The 23,255-nt window shown below is 40.0% G+C and overlaps 1 protein-coding gene across 1 annotated transcript in view; it reads right to left on the bottom strand.

Annotated features, from left to right (window-relative positions):
- Positions 1 to 23,255, bottom strand: part of DNAH7 (dynein axonemal heavy chain 7) — a 175,346-nt gene that overhangs the window by 103,507 nt on the left and 48,584 nt on the right. The window contains exons 20-33 of the mRNA XM_042446266.1: positions 22,360 to 22,558; positions 18,128 to 18,268; positions 17,394 to 17,606; positions 13,691 to 13,800; positions 10,844 to 11,012; positions 10,497 to 10,599; positions 10,282 to 10,409; positions 8,044 to 8,256; positions 6,693 to 6,791; positions 5,701 to 5,949; positions 5,143 to 5,292; positions 4,370 to 4,552; positions 1,168 to 1,344; positions 84 to 215 (exon numbers count right to left, since the gene is read on the bottom strand). Of these exons, the coding sequence (XP_042302200.1) occupies positions 84 to 215; positions 1,168 to 1,344; positions 4,370 to 4,552; positions 5,143 to 5,292; positions 5,701 to 5,949; positions 6,693 to 6,791; positions 8,044 to 8,256; positions 10,282 to 10,409; positions 10,497 to 10,599; positions 10,844 to 11,012; positions 13,691 to 13,800; positions 17,394 to 17,606; positions 18,128 to 18,268; positions 22,360 to 22,558 (2,266 nt within the window). The remainder of the gene's footprint in view (positions 1 to 83; positions 216 to 1,167; positions 1,345 to 4,369; positions 4,553 to 5,142; positions 5,293 to 5,700; positions 5,950 to 6,692; positions 6,792 to 8,043; positions 8,257 to 10,281; positions 10,410 to 10,496; positions 10,600 to 10,843; positions 11,013 to 13,690; positions 13,801 to 17,393; positions 17,607 to 18,127; positions 18,269 to 22,359; positions 22,559 to 23,255) is intronic.

Raw genomic sequence — 23,255 nt, 5'->3', positions numbered from 1 at the left:
CTACTCTCTCCCCAAAGATTCAGGAAGGTGAACTCAAATTGTGATTCTTAGTCAGTGCATTTAAAAAAAAAAACTCTTCCCACCTCAAGCCAAGAGAAAATTTCCCGGTCAGTAACGGTTTTAAGTTTTGCTTCATTGTGAAACTCATCCATCATGCAGTCCATCAGGTTCATTAAAGACCGAACCAAGTTTGTGTCTGTTGTAGGAGACAGCTCCTAGAAAAGCAAAGGCACATGCTCCACAGTACAGGAACAACACACTAGGCTCTTGTGTTTTGATTACTAAGGCACAGTATGGCTTATTTACATTTACTCTGAACAATTAAACAACATATAATATTAAACATTGTGGGCAGGGAGAACCATAATTTTGTTACATTTTTCCCTGTATCTCTAAAGTCTTCTCTTACTACCTAGTAAGAAAAGACTTTCAAGATAAAAGACAAAATGTAACAAATAATGATAACAGAGATGGCAAGGGGAATTAGAGATCAAAGTGATTCCCATTTTTTGGCATGGAATACAGATCCAAGAATATGAACTGGGTTATGCAACTGCAAGATGAAGGAGCATCTGGAATTTTGGATCCACATCCATCTATAACAAAACTGCCATAAAGAGCTACCAGGACATGGAGATTCCCAACCTGGGAATCTACAGATGCTACTGGCCTACAACTTGTAGACTATCTCACCACTGACCATGCTAACCAGAATGTCAGGGTGTTTACATCCATTAACATATGAGGACCTACAAATCAGGAACCACCAGTCAAGAACCCATACAGCCCTAGTGGAGTGGAAAGCTCGGGCAGCATATTTATGCTCTAGCATCTGATGGCTCTATGCAATTCACTATTTCCTCAATACTTGGCTCCAAGGGATACTCAGAGACACAGCACTATACATTGGTAGCATGGAAAATTGGCCATGTACTCTGAACAAGAAATGAAATATCCATGAGAACATCTTACGACCATGATGGCAATGCACACATTTTATTGAACCTAAGCAGGTTCAGATCTGATTAGTGCATGGAACTCTGTGTTTACCACCTTGAGTTCTTTGGTGGAAGAAGCCTGAGATATACATTGATTGATTGATTAAAAATGAATATATACAACCCAGAAAGGCCATTTTCATTGCATAACACCATTTTTTTACCTTACCTTGGTACACTTTCTAATAAATTCAACAGAAAGTGGGATTATTCTGTCAAACAAGCTTGTTATAAAGTCTTTATGCATTGTGGTCACAGTGGGTGGCATTAGATTTAACCAGGACAGCATCAGTGGTCTCCAGCCTAACATCTGAGGTTCCATGTATACCATGCCACATCTAGAAACCTGCAGAAGGAGGATATGTTTTCATAGAGTAAGGCCAAATCATGTCATCAGCAGCTTTTTGTGTGCTATACAAATGCTATACAAGGGAGAACACAGCCTGACACTGTGGTAAAAACAGTGGAAGCTTTTAGTTCAGCTAGCATCCACAGAAAAGCAGAAAGCCCTGTATATTCAATCATGTTAGTACTAAATTTGAGTTGTCATTTTGTTTTCCTGAAATGCTCCTCTTTTACAACACTTATATAATAGCTAAATACAATATGGTTTTCTGCATGCTGAGAAATGCTATAGTACCAACCAAATCTTGCTGGTGCAAATGTGAGAGAATTTCAGTTCAGTTCTGGAAAATTTACCAAAATGCACAAACTGGTTAGTATATTAAATACTCAAAATGAATAAATAAAAACATTGGGTTTAGTCAGTGGTAGTGCTATCAAACAATCTGTTTCAATTTTGTGTGGAAAAATTCAACTGCCTTTTTATCTTCAAAAATAAACTACAGAGAAGGAACTGGCAAAACCACCTCGGAGTACTTGCCTGAGAAAGCCCTATGAAATTTATGGGGTCACCATAAGTCAATAGAGGATTTGAAAGCACATACACAAACATAGGGGGAAAGCAAATTGAAAATAACTATAGATGAAGAATGGCTGTATGCAGTTTAACATACTGTACCCATTACACAAAATCCAGTCTGTAGACAAAGGATCTATGTCCCACTTTTAAAATGGCAAATAACAAGGGAAAGAGAAGTCAGGTTCTGTCTACAGCATTGCAACAAACACTGTTAAACCATCTCTTTAAGAAAGTGGGAATCCAAATAAGAAAAACAGGGAACCAGAAAAGCAATTATATGAAAGAATAAAAGCTAACAAGAACTTGGCATGCTGATCCTCAACATATTCACTCAGAAACATCCCAATGATTTCAAGGAAATTAACTTCCAAGTGTAGAGCACTTGGGAATTAAACTTTAAACAACATCAGCAACTACACCAACAGAAAGAAAAGATAAACAGAAAGTGTTTATTGGCGGAGTAATTAAATGACTGAATCCTTTTCAAAGCTGCCTTTAAAAGGTTTATTTATTTGTTTATTTACTGATGTAGCTCCATCTGTGGGCATGGCTCTTTACAAAGTGTCAGAGGAAAAGACTCCTGCCTCAGGGACCTTATAATCTACGTTTTGACATCTGAGAATTTGTATCTATTCCAGTTACACATATTTACTTAAGGGGCAAATCTGAATTCACCAAGATGGTCAAGGGCCAGCTTGAGTGAACACTAGGCTTGCTAGAGGAATCCAAATCCCACCCAATCTAAGGATGATGGAAGCTACTTAGGACTTTCTTGGCCCAGGCCTAACTGTGTCTGTGGGCTAGGGGAAGCCTGGATCTGCCTTATTTCAGCTGCTCCCTTGTTCCACCTCTTGCACCCTTTTTGGCTTTTCAAGAGTTGTGCCAACAAATCCCTTTGCTGGATGATCTCTGATGGCAAAAGGTAGTTATGACAGTATAATGGGATGTGGCAGGTAGAAATCCAGTTTAGTTGGCACAAGCACCTTCTTCCTATTTCTAACTCCATATAGTCAGTGTATCTTTCTGCTAGGATTGCACTGCCTGTTACAATGCCATTTGGGAATGAGAGAGCTGTACAAAAAAACTTGGCATAAAAGGTGTGTTTCAAGGCAGGCTCTGAAAGCAATAAATATGGCATTTTACTGGTGATACTCAGGTCCCCCAGATAGTTTAGTCCCCAAGGTGTTATGGACCTTAACTCTCAAAAGCACCAGCCCATATGGTCACTGATGCGGGATGCTGGGAGCTGACAGTCAAAATGTCTGGAAGACTAAAGACTGAGAATTGCCAGTTTAGTAGACAAGATTCAGGAGAAAGGGGGCAATGAGAAAAGGGGCAATGAAGGAGAAAGACTGGGGTCTTCTAAGTGAAGAGGAGATCTTCAGATAGGTGAGAGCAGTGAAGCAGGAGAAACAAGGGAGCTTATCCCTTGGGCAAATAAGCCGGCTTACTTCTTCCGGCTTCAATTCTGGATCCAGCATGCCCCTGGATGTTATCATAACTAAATCGCCACCAATCTATGTGGGATGCCAGGTGGAAGCCTCGCTCTGCCAGCCAATTTTTTACACTGGAAGCTCTCCAATTTCAAAAAAGTGTGGGCTGAGAGAGACTTCAACCTGGAATGCATCGAAAAGCAAAGGCAAACCCCTTCTGAACAAATCTTGCCAAGAAACCCAGTACTGTAATAGGTTCATCTTTGGTTCATCATAGATCGGAAAATACTTAAAGACACACAATAATAACAAATGCTGTATCTTACAAGCAAAACAATTAATGAACCACTCACTCATGCACACATGTGTGCATTCATTCATTTATAATATTCAAAGCTATTAAGCTCCGTCACTGTTTCTTAAAGCAGAGAGGCCATTAAAATGGGCATTTCTTTTACACCAGGGTTGGTCAGCTATCCAAGATCCAGAGACCAAGTAAGTCCCTCACTGGAACATAGACAGCTACATTCTCTTTGAGGTTGTGGGCTATCTCATCATGTTTTTGTCCCCATGGGCTTGTTTTGGCCCAGCAGAGGCCTTTTACAAATCAGGAAGTGATCCAGAAGCACTTCCAGCTTAAAACAGCTGGGCAGTGAACTTGGTAAAATTACCCATGGGTTCCCTGGAAAGTAAGGAACATTTGTGGTGGGGAGATGCAAAAAACAAAAACAAATGGTGGGCCATTGGGTCCTGAAAAACAGCCTTGAAGCTGCAAGTGGCCCACAAATGGCTTTCTCCTCTTCCCTACTTCCAGTGATTCCCAGTGCATCTCTCCATGGATAGGATGTTTAGACAGTACACCCCAGTTAAAAGCAGTGGTCCTTTGATCCTTTTAATCACACTACAAATCCACCATCTTTCAGGAGGAAAGGAAACAGAGTTAAGTAGGTTCCCCCACAATACTAATTTGACACAATTTCACGACTGGAAAGAGAATACCGAAGATGAAAACTTACAGTAGCAGGAGAGGCAACTTCTAAGTCCATTGGTTCAAAAATAAGGCTCATTTGTGGTGACATCTGAATGATTTCACCACTCATCAAACAGAGTTTCTTGTTATCATCCAGCACAGTATTCATGTTTTCAATCCATACTGCATCCACTGGCCCATCAAAAATTAGCCACTTCCTATCAGGTGTCTGAGTTGAAAGAAAAAACAATATACTTTTGATACAAAGAATGTAAACTCACATGCTGGGTCAGGCCCTCTTAACAGACATATTCCTCCTTTCCTCACACATAGGAAGGAATGTCTCCCTTAAGATATAGCATATGCAGCAACATATGATGAGACTATGCAGCAATATATGATGAAAATATCATCAAAAAGGTGGGGAGAGGGAAGAATTATGGTGGACTAGTTTATGGTGGACATGTATTTAGAGGTATGCAGTGCATAGTGAGGGAGGAGTCTTCTTTTGGCATAACATATTTTTATATGTAACATATATGATGTATATTATGTTTGAGAGCTAGCATGGTGTAGAGGTTTGAGCACTGGACTATGACTCTGGAGCCAGAGTTCAATTCCACACTTGGCCATGGACTCTCTGGGTGACTTAGGGAGAGAGCCACAGTCTCAGCACCAGAAAGCCCTGTGATAAGGTTGCCTTAGGGTCATCATAAGTTAGAAACAACCTGAAGACATACAAGTTGAAGGCACACAACAACCAAAATATATGTTTATATAATTGAATGACAAAATACTTTTATCTTACTGAATACTTACAGATGAAGAAGCAAATGCTCTAAAACTCACAGCTAGGATACCATCAGACCATTCATGGGAGACTGGATCAAACTGTCCATACAGCTGCCCCATGGTTATGGATTTAGGGTTGATAACAGTGATCTGCACTTTATTTTCCTCCATAAGCCCCTACATATACAAAATCAATTACATTTGATAAATCTATGGTACATTTTATTCATCAATTTTTTTATGCATGTATGTACATTTGTATAGCTATAACGTAGATAGTACACTTAATTTGGCCATGAGTAACAGTAAAAGAAATGCAGGCAATTAATACCATATTCCTGCCATCATGCTGAGACCTGCAGTCCCTGTTTGGCAAGAACATGGTGCTTTGCCAAGGAGCCAAGATCTTTCATAATTGTCTCTTTCTCCTGCCCATGGATATTAGGAGACCCATCAAGGACAGGAGACTGGTAGAAAGAGGCAGGGGCTCAGTGAGTGGCCATGCATACATCTCAGCTACTCACCATCTATGGCATACCCAACCTACAGTTTATAAATACTATAAATATATAAATAATTGTTTACTTTTTCACACAGATCACCCAAGGCAGCTGCCAAAACTCGATATGCAGATGTTTTTCCTCCAAAGGGCTCTCCAACTATCATAAAGCCATGGCGCACAATCATCATTTCAAATATCTGTAAGATTTTCTCTGAAAAAAAGCTAGTCATTTGTAAATTCATTGCATCGCAGTTTATCTTGATGGCTTCTAGTATGTCGTTGTAATCTGGTTTCGGCAGCTTAACACCAGGAAACAAATCGGAAGTGATGCCCTGCCAAAATAAAAATTACAGTATATTTTAACCATAACTATTATAGGTAGTATAAGTATGGAAAATAAACATTTTTTAATACCAGGAATATAAACACATTGTTGTAAAAAGATACCTGTCAGCCAAGAGAGAGCTCAAAATACTCAGATTGTATGCCATGCCAACCTACCAAAAATAGGACAAAAAACATGGCTGCGGTGGGGTTTGGGCTTTAAAGTAGAAACTGGGACAGAAGGACCCACTACAAGTTAAAGGTAAGTGGGTAAGGATGGAAACGTTCAACTATTTTCTCCTTGCATGCAAGGACAAATAGTCAGGCTAGTTTTCTTCCTAACAAGGGGGAAAATGAATACTCCTTGTATTCTCCATGGCATCCGACAATCCCAAAGTGTTGCACAGGAATTATTTTGAGGAGAAAAACACATGTGGGGCTTTTGGGGCAAAAAGGCTAGGGTTTATGCAGAATAGTTACTCCACAATTGAACTGTCTGAATGGTCTGAACTGTCTAATAGCTGTTTTGTTAGCTGATCTATTTTTTTTATCCCAACATTTTGTAGAGGATTGTTCTTTAAACCAGCTGAATATCCAGTGTTAACATGTTTAACTAGAATTCCAAGTAGGCCTATAACAGTTCACCAATAGAGGAAGCATGAGACTGTCATCAGAGAATGTAATTCACCCGTTAACTCTACATATTACTTATGCATCCCATGCACTTTCTTTACTTACTTAAGTTTCTTACCTCAAAAAGTGGTAGATCGTGGGATAAGAACTTAGGCAAATTTACATCAATAATGGATCTAAGCAACAAAATTTCTTCATTTTCATCTGGATACTTGAGCTATATAAAAATGCAAAATCATTTTCAGAGTTAAAGTGTTTGGCTTTATTTGCAGTGCCAAAGTTTTCAATAGGAAAATTCCCTTTAAGTATGCCTAACTGGCAACTCTTACTGTTACTATCGTGTTCCAAATATACATAATCGAAACTTCTATGAAGTCTTTAAAACACAATACTAATTTATTATGCTATTAGTTCACATTTAAAAGAGTAGTTCAGAATTCCTCAACCTGGCATCTTCCAAATGTGTTAGATTACAATACACATCATCCCCAACCAGCCTGGCCAATGTGCACATTTTAAAATCACTCTGTGTTGGGGGAAATTGCTCTAGTGAGATGTTATCATTTTGGGGGGGGGGCATTAAAGGGTATGTGCAAACTGCGTTTAAAAAATAGCTAACCTGTCATATTGCCAAGGAATGTCACAGTATTCAGTATGAGGGGGGACAGTTTCCAATCTATGAAAATCCTAAATAAATCTCTACTCAAGGCTTCTCTAGTCCTGTGATGCATGAATAAGATTCCTTTGTAAACATCTTTTTTAAATGTATGCTTCCAATTGTTTTAATATGGTTAACTGTTTAATTCTATTTTAATGCTGATCTTTTGTATATTTTAATTACATGTTTTAATTTGGTATGTTTTAATTTTGTGAGTAAGTTGGAATATAAATAAAAAGAAGGATGAAGAGAGGGGGGAGAAATATGATGTGCACATATATTTAATGGTAATCCTTTGAGTGGCATAGAACCAACATTGTGTTAGTAAATCCATTCATCTGATCACCAACTGGGTTCGCAAGAACTTTCACCAACAGCTCCAGGACTGATTCCAATTTATTATTCTGATTTGTTCATTAGCATTTAGTTAAAGTTTGAAGGCAGTGGGGTTCTTAGGCTTAATACAACACAGGGATCAAATGCCACAGTTGATGCAAAGGAGTGCTTGCCCTAATATTCATTGCCAGTTTGATGGTTTACAAAACCAGAAAAGATTTATGAGCCTGGCCACTGTGTAGCACTGGAAAATCTTGAAGATGCAAACACAGGTTAGCGCCCCTTTGTGCAATGTTTCGTGCAATTTATTTAGAATTCTGTGATGCCCCTATATAAAATGCCTTCTTCCAATTGTGGAATGTGCCCATGAAAGGCTCCCAGTTTGATTCAACATCAGACATGAATGAGAAACACAGATTTACTTCCAAAAAAATACTGGGATACAAAGTTCTAATCAAACCACAAAACTCTCTACCTTCAGATTCCCAGCTGCAGTGAGCACTGATTTCACAGCTCTCATCCCATAATCATAGTGGTGCTGGGAAGACAACTGCTCAGAACACAGGCGATAGGTAGCCACAATTTTCACAGAGAGAGGTCGAGCAGTAACAAATCCACAGGAGTACAGAACAATTTCAGCGATCATAGCATAATCAGGTACCATCATAGCCACAGTTCGAAACAGAGCCTATTAAACAAACATTGATGGCCAGGTTAACTGCAGAGTCCCATCACAATCTTCCTGAATAACTAGAATTCACAAAAATTACTTTTTGGTCCAAAACATTAACCTTCTCATGCTCTGTGCATAACAGCATTACAGTCCCGTGATAAGCCTCAATAAAATCATAATACTCTTTTCCCTGAACTGGTAAAGACCACATCTAACAGCATATGAGCACGCCCCCCTCTCTCCTACAACCCTGCCCCATGCACCCCTAAATCTGCTCAGAGGATCTCCCAACCCTCTAGAGCAGAATGGGATGGAGGTAATGGCAGATGTACATCACTGGATTTCACTCAACCATTACCATCCCTATATAAGGAATATGAAACTCAATATCCTTTTTATATAAAAGTTTCCCTGAGCCAACAAAAACAAACTGGATGAATAAAACTTTTAACATGAGACTTCTTGATGAAAACTGGGCCAGAGATTTGGTTGAAATACAGAAAACTGTTTCCTTTCATATTGTACAAGCAATACCCCCAAAGAGCCCCAATGGACAAGTCAATGATTCATTTAACCTGACATTCTCTTTCCCACAATGATCAACCAGATTTTCTGGCAAGCCTACAAGCAAGATGCAAAGGACATTGACATTGGCTCAATGAGTATTACATCAGATTCTGTGGCTTTTTCTGTTTAGAATCTCCATTCTGTCCTGGTATACTAAGTAGTTGCTGATACAACAGTAGGGAAGGGATGCAGCAAGTATGTACTGTAGTGGCAGCATATCAGTGTCATGGAGAAGATTCCCTGAAAACCCCTGTAAGATGATGGAGGGAGAAAGGGCAGAGACTAGAAGGCAGAAAGGACACCTGATGCCATAAGTTCATAAGATAACCAGAGATGGAAAACAGGTAACTCTCCAAATGTTGGGCCACAGCTCCTATCACCTCTAGCTAGAACAGAGTTTGGTGAAGGATAATGGTAGATGCAGTTCAACAGCATCATCTGGAGGTCTACCTGCTCCCCAGTCCTGATCTAACTTGAAAGCAACAGTGGCAGTCACCAAATATCACAGATGCAGAAATACATCTCAGGGAAGGGCCTGCTTTTCAAGGTCAGTGTCCCCACCACTACCATCCCAGATATCAGTTTGTTTTATACTGAAAAAATAAAATATTGGTTCATTTTGATGCTTTAGGTAAAAAAATATTTTAAAAACAAGAAATACAACCATTGAGAACTGGTGGTCTAGAATTTGTGGTATGTTGTTGATGGAGAAACTGTCTGCTATGATGAGGTTATGGAGTGACATGTTTCAAGAAGACTGAATTATCTTTATTGACTATGAGGCTATACAGACCGCCCCTTTCCTGGCTATATCGGAGCCGCAGCAACCTCATGCCATGGCCCAAATCCAGCCACTGGAGGACACAAAAAGGAGCCGCAAAAAGCACCCTCCAAAGGGCGCCATAGTGCAGCTGAATGGCACCCCTTTGGCAATGCATCATCTGAATGCAGCGCCGGAGTCGCGCCATGATTCTGTGTGCCGTCTGGAATGCCACACAGCATCGTGACGCCCTGGGGGTGAAGTCAGGGTATACAGCGCCAGGACACTGCGCCCTGACTCTGCCTACAGGCCGGCACAAAGTACCAGTCTGTACAGGGCCTATATTAATCATCACTCCCACCGGATCCAACCTCCTACTTCACAGAGGGATCTCTGGACTGAGGCTCTACACCTTGACAAGCCAGACTCTCTGGCTCTTGCTGAAAACTAATCTTTTGATTCTGCTGTACAATAACTATTCATCAGATACATACCCTTGGCCCTTGTAGTTAATTGTTGCTGTTGTTATTTTTGCCATTCTTCTACAGACTTCATGTGTTTCATTGTAAAAACTCAATAAAAATTTAATTAGGAAAACAAGCAAGAAATACACCTCCAATGTAATCCTCTGTATGCTTACACAAAAATTCAATGGGGCTCACTTCTTGGTAACAGTATTTGGGGTTCCAGCCCTAAATTTTGGTTTAATGTACCTTAAGATTGTCGGGAAGTTCTGAGCGTCCAGCATAACCAGGATTCATTGTAATAAAAACAGCACATGTTGGGTTAAGTTTGAGCTCTGTCCCCTCAAACACTAGTATATCAGAGCCAGCATTGATACCTATGAATAAAGGGAGAAAGGTATTATTTTAACAATAATTGTAAAAAGGTTTTATCATAACCTAGCATTGATTTTAAAAAAAATTACCTCTCTGGATAGTAAGAATTTGCTGAGCAACAACAGAAAGGACTTCCAAGTCAATTCTGTTAAATTCATCAAAGCATGCCCAAGCACCACAGGAAAGCAAGCCCTATCAAGAGACAAACAAACACCAATTCATTTCCAGTATTTATTTTTAGTTTGAAACTAAATCAGGAATCCACTTTGAAGTAAAGCAAAAGGTATATCCATTTATTCTAATTCTATGCTTTAGATCCTATTCACACACAAAGATGACTATGAATATATAGCCTTTGCTTCTCATTCAAGCCTTGTTAAAATGGTGTGCTTTGATTCTGAACACTAAATGTTGGTTGATATTCATTCATTCGCACCTTAAAGAATTTTCCCAGGGCAAGATAATCCAGTCCATCAGAACAATTGAAAACCACACACTGCTTAGCAATAGCCTTTGCTAAGTCCTTTGTCGTTTCAGTTTTTCCAGTTCCAGCAGGGCCTTCTGGGGCACCGCCAAGATGAAGGTGGAGAGCACCAAAGAGAGTTCTGAAATTAGAAAGAGAAGAGCTGCAGATAATATTCAGCAAATAATGTGATACTTGTTGAAATACAGGTACTCTTTGCTCTACAGTAAATTTACTCTCCTAGGATGTACTGACACATCTGCAAACATTGCCAAAATAACAATTCTGTAATGGACCAGAGTAAAGTTAAGACTGGCTCCAGCAAAGAATGATTTACAAAGTTAAGTGCTTGCAATAAAGTCTTCTCATTCAGACATTCCACCAATATTTCAACAACTTCCTCCCTACTATCAATCTTAACATGGAATTATCAAGAGAATAAGTTCACTTTCTAGACACCACCATACAGCTACACAACAGACATCTAAGCACCATACTTTATCAGAAACCCAGTGACCACTACACATATGTACAGTTTCCACCCTGAACACACTATCAGATCAATAGTTTACAGCCAAGCCCTCCGAGACAATCACATCTCCTCAGATCCACAAGACAGAGATGCCAAATTCATGGAATTATAACATGCATTCCTTAAGCTATGGTACCCACATATGAAACAAATCCACAAGGAAAGACTTATACCCAGGACTAATTCATAACACAACAGGCTAAAGACAAGAGATAGCAGAACTCCACTAGTGTTCAGGTACAGCTCCCAGCCGAGACCACTCAGAGATATCATGAATGAACTACAATCCATTTTGGACAATAATGCTGCCCCTTCAAGGGCTCCTGGTGGCAGGTCTTTACTTGCTTACAGACAGCCTCCCAACTTCATACAGTTACTTACCTATTGGAAGACACACAATGCAGATGGGGAGAGGGATACAAGACCTTGCCACAATCCCAGATGACAACTCTGCCCATATATATATATATATATATATATATATATATGCTCAGAAAACGTCACCACAGGACCTAATCACATCACCCACAATATTAGAGGTACTTTCACTTGCTCAGCCTCTAATGTGATATAAGCCATCCTCTGTCAGCAGTGCCCTTCAACAATCTATATTAGGCAAACAGGTGAGCCCCTGAACCAAAAGCTAAATGGATACAAAGTAAATATTAGGAATGGGAATAGACAAAAACCAGTTGCAGAACAAACTTCCTGGACATTCCACCTTAGATCTCAAGACAGCAGCCCTTGAACAAAAACAATTTAAAAATAAATTACAAAGGAAGATTGGAAAGAGACAGCAGGCAATACAGTCAGCCCTTGGTAGCCATGAGGGATCCGTGGAAGCTCAAGTGCCATTGACCCCAATGGTAATGTGGCCACATGGCCGTGCTTCCATTATGGACAAATGCACTGAAGTCCTCCTTCCATCCCTCTTCCTTCTCTCTCTCTCTCTCTCTCTCTCTCTCCCCCCTCCCTCCCTCCTTCCTTCCTTCCTCTCTCCCCCCTCCCTCCCCCTCCGAGGCTTCTACCCCAGGACTGGCTTCAGGGGCAGGAAGGAAGGTAGGTGGGTGGGTGGGTAGGAGGGAGGGAGGATCTCAGTGCAGTTTTCCCCAATGGTGGTGCAACTGCAAACACACACTACCACTGGAGACAAAGCGGGCTTGCCATCTGAAGATGCTCAAATCCGCTGATGGTAAGTCCATGGATAGTGAGGTCTCACTGTATATCCACAAATTCTAGTCCATCAACAGTGGACTGTACAAAGACAATAGTTGCCTAACACACTACACCTAATATAACACTAGTTAACACCCCAACCTTATGAGGGCTGGTTTTTTGTGGGTTTTTCGGGCTATGGGACCATGTTCTAGAAAATTTTCTTCCTGATGTTTCGCCAGCATCTGTGGCTGGCATCTTCAGAGAATGAGGGCTCTCTTAGTCCATTTATCACACTAGATTCCAATACTCCTTCCACCATTCATGTGGTTATCTACTCACCTTGACTTAAGACAACATCTTTCTTCCTGCGTCTGCACCCCAGTGGCTATAGTTAAAACTGAACTTGTCACCTCATAAGCATATCCACGGGTTTTGCATTTCTATTGCTATTCACACATACAACCAGTTCATTCACAGCAACAAAGGTCTGTGTCTAGGCCCTTCACTCCATGCATCTGATGAAGTACACTTAAGTCCAGGAAAGTTTATGCTACCAACTTCTTTCTCTCAGTTAGTCTAAAAGGTGCTACGCAATCCCTTTGCATGCTGATTTGCCAGACTAACGTGGCTATTTCTTTGAATTCTATCAACAAAAAGGAAGTGAATGACAGAATGACTGCATAACGGAACATGTGAAATTAGGTATCTAGCAGATTTTAAAATGCTAGTCAGATTATGTTCTCAAAAAAAATATATACTGACATTTGGAAACCCTTGGAAGCATATATGCAGTAAAAGACTTTTTATTTTAAAATATATGTGTACAACTATGTTAATAGTTGTGGTTGGTGATTTCCATGAAAAGCAGGGGTTGGAAAGGGAAGGCCTTGAATTCCAGGCAGCCTATGGGCTACATTTTTGTAGCTCATTGGAAGTCTGGGCTAAAACCCAGAGCAGTTTCATTGCACCCTGGCACAGAAGCCTCCAGCTGCCATGAAAATTAGAATACTCAGCAGTTATAATGCCTAATAATAATAACAGAATTTCATGTGTTCATTGTGAGATTGCTAAACATAGGTGACCTATTTACATTATCACTACATTAACACACCCAGGAAGTTGTGATTTACCTGTAGCATCTATCAGTAAGTGGCGTAATAACCAATCTAGGGGTATTGCCAAGATATTCATATCCATACCGCAAGCCAGCATTGATCATCTTTGTTTGTAGATGCCCTTCCTGTGGAAAAACATGAAATTTGGAGGATAATAAAACTAGAAATAAATGTAACTAGAAGAAGATAGATAAGCTTGCAAGAACTTAAAAGTAATGAGTAATGTAATAAAGTAATTATTGCATGCAACTAGTTACTGAGGTAACAAGAATGTAACAAACTCACATTTCAAAAATAATGCAATAATAAAGTGGTATTACTTAATTGGTGTAATAATAAAGTATTACTTTACTGGGTTACTTTCACAATGTATGTTTTAAGGGCAATTTAAAAGATTTTAAGCATATCCCTTTCTCTTGTCCATTCTAAGGTTTTAATAAAAACAAGCAGTGAAACAAGTGACACAAGAAGTTACTTTCCCAGCATTGTAATGCCTCATGGGAATGGGAATCTTCTAAAGCACTGTAAAAGCAATGGGAATGAATTACTTTTAAAAATCATTTTAGGCTCTGAAGCTTGCAATTAATATCTGACTACTGAGTGGCTTTTTTGTTTTATTCATTTATATCCTGACTTTCAAGATAAAAACTATTCAAGGCAGAAGTGAAAAAATTATTTAACAACAAGAGTGCATTAGATAAGTGCTTCTATTCTGATGTGACAGCCTGGCAGGGTTTTTCCTCAGTAATGTGCCAGGGACTAGCAACCTATCTGTGCCTATTGGCTACAATTATTCTCTTCTGGAAACTTGCTGTAGATCAGCAACAAATGGCTCAGACACTAGTACCTATGCACAGACCATCATTTGGGTCTAGCACTGTTTTAAATAACATATCAGCATAAAGGCTGTAAAGAAGTAGGTAGGAGTCCAGACAGGAAGTCGGGGCAACCAGTGCAAAGGCCTCGTGCCTGTTACACATCAGTCTGATTTCAAAGAATGAAAGACCAATGAGCAAACCTCCAAAGCAGATGCTGGGGGCTTGGGTAGGTTCATATTGGTATAAGCCAGAGTTGGGAAATAGTCATATAACCAATAAAAGTAACTGGACATAACCCCATAGCACAAGTGTCAAGGAAATGGAAATCACTGATTCAGTTCTACTGTCTGGAAGTGTCCCCGTAGGTAGGAACAAAATCACTGAAACAATGTGCTAGATATTCATCTGATAGAGATGAACCAGGGAAATATCACTGTAAATGGTATTAAAACCCTCAGAGAGACTGTGGAAAAGTACCAATATTGCAATCTCCCTATTCCTCTCTAGAAAAAGGTTATCCATCAGGTGGACCAAGGCCAATTCGATGCCAAAATACGACATAAAACTAGATTGAAGTGGGTCTTTTTGTTTATTGTTAACTGCCTTCATGTCGATCTCGACCCATAACGTCCCTGCTGATGAGACATCTCCAAGACCCCCTGTCCTCCACTGCTCTGCCCAACACCTGAAAACACATTCTCATGATCTATGAGTCCATCCATCTAGCTTGTGGCCTTCCTCTCTTTCTACTTCCCCCTACCTTTCCTAGCATTATTGGGTTTTTTCCCAATGATTCATTCCTTCTCATGATGTGTCCAAAGTATATCAGCCTAAGTTTTGTCATCTTGGCCTCCAGGGAGATTTCTGGCTTGATCTAGTCTAGGACACATTTGTGTGCCTTTTTGACTGTCCATGGAATCATAAGTACTCTCTTCTGCAGCACCACATCTCAAATGAATTTATTTTCTTCCTATTTTCTTTCTTAACTGTCCAGCTCTCACATCCATACATGCTAATAGGGAATACAATGGCTGAGTTATATATCTTTGCATTTTAGCATCTTTTCTAGTTCTTTCATAGCTGTCCTCCCCATTCCTAATCTTCTTTTGATTTTCTGGCTGCAGTCCCCATTCCTATCAATGCATGATCCCAGATATGAGAACTCTTTTACTATTTCTATTTTCTCATTGTCTAGTTTGAATATGTGTAAGTTCTCCATGGTCATTATTTTTGTTTTCTTTATATTCAGTGGTAACCCTGCCTTTGCATTTTCTTCTTTGATCTTCTGTGCTAGTTGTTCGAGGTCTGTAATGCTTTTTGCTAGTATTATGGTGGCAACAGCATATCTCAGATTGTTGATATTCATTCCTCCTGTTTTCACTCCTTCTTCTTTGTCCAAGCCTGGTTATTATTATTTTTTTACAATACATTCTGCATACAAGTTGAATAGGTAGGGTGGAAAGATGCAGCCTTGTCTGATCCCTTTGCCAGTTGGGAATTATTCTGTCTCTTGTCCTGAGTACAGATTCTTCATCAGGACTATCAGATGTATTGGCCCTCCCATGTCTTTAAGGGTGTTACATAGCCTTTCATCATCTATGCAGTCAAAGACTTTGCCTTTGACAATAAAGCACATGCTGATTTTTTTTAATTCTTTGGTGTGCTCCATTAGCCATCATATGTTTGCAATGTAGCCCTAGTGCCTCTTCATTTCCTGAATCCTGCTTGGACCTCTGGAATTTTTCTCTCCATGTGTGTTTCGAGTCTATGACGCGTTACAGACCGCTTAAAAGCGGCAGTCTGTAGGTGTCGCCAGTTGCTCCACGAGGGAGCCGCGGCTTCCGTACCGTGCGGCTCCCTCGCGGAGCAAAAAGAAGCCCGAAAATGGCACTTCTTTTTGCGCCCAGGATATGACACTCGTGGCATCATATCTGAGGCGTGACGTGCGGACGCTATGTGTCCGCTACATCAAGATGATGGCGCCCGTGTGGAATGGGCGCCACCATTCTGTACATATCCAGTATGTACTAGGGTTAGGGGCGTCAGGAAGTGGATACGTACTTCACGCCTGTCCGGAATGGGCCTATGTTGCACAACTTTGAGCAAAATTTTGCTTGAGTGGGAGATTAGTGCTATGGTCCTATAGTTGCTGCAGCCTCTTGTGTCTCCTTTTTTGTGGATAGGGATGTATACTGATCATTTCCAATCTGTTGGGTCTAGATTATTGGTATCCTTCAAGAATGCCTTCAGTTGTGCAGCCACAACCCTCATGCATCATTCTTAAAAATGGGTATTAAAAATTGGAGAATAAATACCCTAAATCATTGGGCCCATAGTGGATATTTTTCCTGTCTTTAAGATCAGCAAGACTCACTACCTCACACAAACCAGCAACACTTTAAACCCAGGGGTCATCTTGCACTAATCGATGGGATATTTTAGATCTCTGTCCTACTCATTTTAACCCCAATTCAAATGCTCAGTACTTGGCTCAGAAAATAAATACTGATTCACAAGAGTCAGATTAAGGCCACTCAGCTCAAACATACATTACTGTGCTGGGGGAAAAAAGTAAAATCTAGACTTCTCCAGCAAGATCAAGGAAACTAAATTCGGTCTTTTGACAGAAAATGTTTTATCTGTGAGTCTCCTGCAAATTCAGCAAGTGTGCTGGGAACATGGTGATGAAAAAGTCATTTTAATTATAAACTGTATTAGTATGGCTATTAGCCATCTTACCTCAGAGTCCACAGAATGATGGGTGAGATATCTTTTGTCATCAGCAAAAGAAAAAAATTGCTCATATTCGTGTATCTTTCCTCCTGTGTCAGCAAGTGAATCTAAATTGAAAAGCTGTGAACAGAAATTGCCTCCTAATAGGATTCACCAACATCACTTACCTCCCAGTAGTACCTAAGCTGACTTAGCCATTCAAAGTCACTGTCATCAATGATGTGCTTGCTTACGAGGGATGCCAGAACATCCCTGGCATGAACATCCAATACAACGAGCGCGCCAAGAGTCACGCGGTTCTGTTTTGACAATTTCCCTCGCACCAAGGTGACAATGCCATCAATCTGCCCATTGCACTGCTCCAGGTAACTTTCAAGGGCCTGAGGGAGGTTGGAAAAAAACACACACAGATGGATAATTTGCCACATAGCCACAGAAACTCACAACACTCCACCCATTGTGCTTTGTTTAAAACTAACCTCCAGGTTTTTGACAGTTAACAGTATGCTGGTGGATTCCTAATGGGAGAGCCCAAATCACCTACACAGGTGTAAGAAAAACCTATATAAGAGTGGATTAATTCATCCCCAGAATCACCTGTAATTCTGAAGATAACTACACTCAGAGAGGCAGTTTCTGGCCATGACAAATGAATGAGATCAGCTAGAATTTACCAAAGACAAGTGTGTGATTGTGTCAGTAACCAGGCAGCCATGCCCATTGGTTTCAAGACTACCTCTGAGTGAATGCAAACAGACAGCTTTTTGAATTCAAATTATTGACACACCAAAACAATATACATTGCTTTCCAAACTGACATCATTGTGTGAGGGAAAATATCATTAGCAAGCATCTCTGGAAATACTGGTTAGAAGAGTCATTGGTATTCAAATATGCCTACCTCCTGGCCATTTTTCATAGCTGTTTGCACTTCTGAGGTCCAGAAAGTCTGGGATACGCAAAGAACTGTCTGTCCAGGCCATTCTCTTACCCAGTTTATACGGAGAGAATTTGGATAGGCTTCTATTGCAGAAGCAATCACCTGGAGATAAGAAAAATGTCAAAGAGATGCCAAAGGAAGATGAAACCGAGGTCTGCATTTACAACCACAATGGCAGCAGAACTAACTCCCTCCAATCTCAAACTAACCTGCCTTACAAGGGCTGTCATCTGGATAAAAATGAGGGTAGGGTAAATCATGTATGTGACCTTAAGTTCCTTGGGAGAAAAGGTGGAACATGAATGTAAGAAATAAAATTATTTAATCCTCATTTCCAAAAAATTTCAGTGGCATTCAGCTCCTCAGAACTAAAGCACAGTGCAGACAATTCGCTAGGTCACAGACCTTGTTGCAATGGGTCAGGTGCTAGGAGAGACACATCTCTTTGTTATGCTTATGGTGTTACTGTGAGACACAAGTTAAGCTACTGTATAAATTCATATATAAGTCTAGAAATTTTAGTCAAAAAATTGACCCACAAAATGTCAGTCGACCTATCCACAGGCTAATGTACATATTGGACTTTAAATTTTATGTTAAAAAAGGAACCATCCCCTGGTGAAAGGAAGAGTGTAGGCTATCCTTGAAGCACTGGCTGCCTCCTTCTACTCTCTGATCTATCCAGCTTTTGGTGTGAGCACAAACAGTTATGCTTGCTGGGATTTTATAAAGTTCTTTGGCAGTGTTTTCATTTGTTCCATCCTTTAGATTCTTTGTTACATGTTTTACCCTTGATTTATCCATGGGCCATATCAAAATCCATAATTTTGGCCCCAAAACCTGCCCTTGATTTATGCATGAGGTCGATTTACAATCTAGTATACACAGTACATGCTATGCTACATTAGTAGTATATGGCTTCAAGTGCCAGTTTTGTTATTTTCCCATTCCTTAGCCCCTTGGCGTTCGGGACAGGAGCAAATTTGAGGAGGGGAAAACAACAAGAATATGTTCTAAAGTCTCTTTTCTCATGTGCTGCAGCCCTAATCTTGATTGGTGGGCCAGTTTTGACTAGGCAAACTACATGCTTACTTATGAGTAAAAGAGCCCAAAACATTAAACTGAGGCTATCATACAGCACTATGCATTTAATACAGTGTAGTGAGCCTTGGCTAGTGCTTGGATGGGAGCCTATCAATGACTACCTTGTGCTGTAGGCTTTGTTCAGAGGAAAGGACTATCAAAACCACCTCTGAGTATTCCCTGCCTAAGAAAACCGAGGAAATTCATAGGGTCACCATGGTTCGACAGGCGACTTGAAGACACACACACGGTTTACCTACATATGAACATAACATGAAAGGTGATGTCTGAAGTGCATGACTTCCCTGCTATTTAGGAGCAGCAACAGCAATTTGTGCAATTCAGCTTTTCCGGGGTATTATAATGTGTGCAAAGCAACTGTATTATATCTTATATTTTAGCATGGCGGGAGGGTTTGCATACTCTGCTGCAACAGCTGGATTTTCAGTCCAGAATCTGATCCATGCCTTTTCAAGTTCCAAGCTTGACAACTATAGTTGCCTGCCAATTCAGAGCACATGAATTTAAGAGGAATTAGCTCCCTTGACTTTGAAAAGAATAAATCAGCGTCCATCTAAGGATGATGGAAGAATTGTCTGTAAGCCTTGTCTAGCCTTGATTGATAAAAAGATTAAAACCACATGTTTAAAGATTACCCCATTCAATGAAGCTTTTCAATCTAAGCATCAGGAGATGAGGCCAGAGTAAAGTACCATATGACAATTACAATAAGAAAGGAATGGAAAGGAACAGAAAAAGAAAAAGAAAAGGGGTTGACTAATTGGGAAGAAAAAATCAATATAGTTAATGGAGTGAATTTAAATCAAAAGCATATTCAAAAATAAAACTAGCAATTTAGCATTTTTATCATACTGTATTCACAGTATTCACAGTATGATAAACCAGCATGACAGCCAGTGTGTCATGGTTTGAGTACTAGACTCAGACACTGGGAGACCAGGGTTTGAATACTTGTTCAGCCATGGGAAACCTACTTAATGATCTTGTGTAAGCCACACTTTTTCAGCCTCAGAGGAAGGCAAGGGCACTCCCCCAAACAAATTTTGCCAAGAAAACTACATAGTAGCCTGAACTCTCCATAGAAGCCATGATGACTACACTCAGTCTGTCATACTCAGAAATGTTTTCATGAGGAGACATAACTCACTAGAAAAGACAACAGTGTTTGGTAAAGTAGAAGGCAGTAAAAAAAGAGGGAGACCACATTACAGGTGAATAGACTCTGTCAAGGAAGCCACTGCCCTGAGTCTTCAAGACCTAAACAGGGAAGTTGAAGATAGGGTGACTTGGAGGTCTCAGATTCATCGGGGCTACCCTAAGTGGAAGTCAACTTGATAGCAGTGAAGAACAAGCCACAGTATAACAAACTACTTCCCAAAAATGGCTTTTTTGTTTGTGGTTCTGGTGTATTTTTTCAGTGTTTACAGTTTTGTTCATTGCAAATTAATTCATGGCAAATAGGGCTGCAATATATACAATGGATTTCAAGGCAGCTGGCATCAATGGGAAGAAAAGTAAATACGACCTAAGAACCCAAAGTTTTATTGTAGAGACCAAAGGGTAGGAGAAGCTGAAGTTTAGACTATCCATTTTTAAGCTATGCTGTTCAAAGCACTGTTTTCAAATTAGCTATTATTTGCAGAAAATTCAGCATGAGAAAAAGCCCACTTATGTTTAACACAAAAACACATTAAACCTTTTTAAAAACGCCAGCATTCAAGACTAGTTACACGTCTTGCACCATTAGTAATGTCAAATATCCCAAAATGTATAAGGACTTGTTCAGTGATGAGAATGCATTCAGTGCTGCTCGTCACAAGCAATTTATGTGATTTTGAGAGCAGGAAAATGCCTGCATAAGCAGGAGAACACAATATCAAGACCAGCCCTTAGTCCACAGGTGGGAATTATATGTCCTGTGGGGTGCATGCAGCTCCCATGGCCGTTTTCACAATCATTGGAAACCTCTAGACATGACAATTCCGTTCAAAACAAATACAGAGGCTCCTTTGTTTTGCCTCCCAGCAACCAGAGGTTTTACAAAACAGGAGATGAACATCTGGATACTTCTAATTCTATTTTGGGGACAGTGGAGAAGTTCACAGTGGGTGCCAGGGATCCAGAGAGTGCTATTCTCTGCCTTACTACTTACGCGTTCAAGTAGAGAAAGATAAACTCCAACATATACAGTTCTTAAGCACCTCACCATGAGATGTTTCAGGTTCAAAATATTTGACCGGAGCTATAAATTATGGTACCCATCCTTAATGTCTATTCTGATGCATTTTCTTGCACCTACACTGAGATGCCACATTTTGTATCATTGCATTTCTATACACCATGGAATGGCCCATCTAAAACGCTCTACCTGCTGATGTAGTAAAACTTACCAGAGAAAGAATTTGGAAAACTACAACTATGACAAACAGTTTATCCTAAATTAGTATCCAAACCACTGCAGGTAAGTTTTTTCCCTTGACCCATGGCATGTCATTTTCAATACTGTCTGCAAGTCTCCATCCCACAGAGGGACAAAATACAAGTTACACAAATGCCATGTAAGCAACTATAGTACACAGTTGTGAAACTGCAGTAATCACTGCAAATGTGTGGGTGGGTGTTAGCAGCAATAGCAAAAACAACACATAGGGAAGAAAGTTGCACAAAGTTGAATCCTTTCACCACCATCTTGACCCCCCCCCCAAAAAAAACCACTATCTTCTGGTGCTATTTGTTCTAGTAAGCACCACTAAACGTAGCAGTTGGGAAGGCGGAGAAGTCATCAGGTTGTTGCTATGTGTCCCAGCCCTGTTCTTATAAAGGAGTCCCCACAATAGTAGAAGCTTTTCTCTCAAACTCCAACAAAATGTATATGCAGAAGTGTCAGGAACTGTATATGAAGGACAGGTACAGGACCTGTACAAAGGAGTGTCACAAAGGAAATTTTAAATTTTGACTTACAGAATTAACATCGTGTCGACATTGGCTACGAAGAGAACAGCAAAACTTCCCAAAATACTCAGAAAATAAGGACTATATCTGTTTGCTTTTCTATGGAATCAAACTCAAGCCAAATGTGCTTTATTTACCTTGTGGATGGAATTTATCATAGCCGTTTCCAGTTCAACTAACCATTTTTCCACTTGACCTCTAGCTTTAGCTGTTGATATTGTGTTTATGAGTTCTACCACTTCTCCTTCACTGCTTTTCATGTGTGTAATATCCAAGACTTCAGTAAATTCAACACTCGCAATTCCTTCAAAACATTTCTTCAAGTGAGGCTTTACCCTAGAGAAATGAAAGAGAGGATTAAGAGAAACAAACTTTGCATTACAGAACAAGTTACGACTTCTTAAAAGAACAAGTTATTTACACATTGTACATTTAAATTAATAACGTCATACTATCGCAACAAGTCAGAACAGTTAATTCTATCCACAGACATTTTTCATGCCTATATCACACTTGCAAAAACTCCATACATTAAAGACTGCATATTTTTGCAGTAAATCCTCTCCAAAGTACATTAGGCACAGATACAGCAACCATGGAACATTTCTACTGGATTTCCAGCAGAATGTACCAAGAATTGTATATTGCTTTAAATAGTCTGCAAGCCTGTAGTTGATGACCAATACCTACAATGATTTTATGCTCCTTGTACTTGTTTTTAGCTCTCATGGCTTCAGGAGGTGCACCCGGAAAACTTTAGAGCTATGAGAATGACCACTTCCCCCAAAGCTTTACTGCTGTGATAAATAGTCATTCCTTTGCCTCATTTGTTGTTGCTATGAGTCTTTATGTTGACTCTGACTTATGACAATCCATTTCATAGGATTTTCTTGGAAAGATTTATTCAGAGGAGGTTTGCCATTGCTTTCCTCTGCAGCTCAGGAGAATATTACTTGCCCAAGGTCAACCAGTGGGTTTTCATGGCTAAATTAAAGCCCTGTTCTCTAGTGATATGTCCACACTGTAGAAATAA

Source organism: Sceloporus undulatus, chromosome 1 (assembly GCF_019175285.1).
Source record: "Sceloporus undulatus isolate JIND9_A2432 ecotype Alabama chromosome 1, SceUnd_v1.1, whole genome shotgun sequence".
In the NCBI taxonomy this organism is placed as follows: Eukaryota; Metazoa; Chordata; class Lepidosauria; order Squamata; family Phrynosomatidae; genus Sceloporus; species Sceloporus undulatus.
The sequence above is the reverse complement of the archived record's forward strand: the minus strand, read 5'-3'. Positions and strand labels throughout refer to the sequence as shown.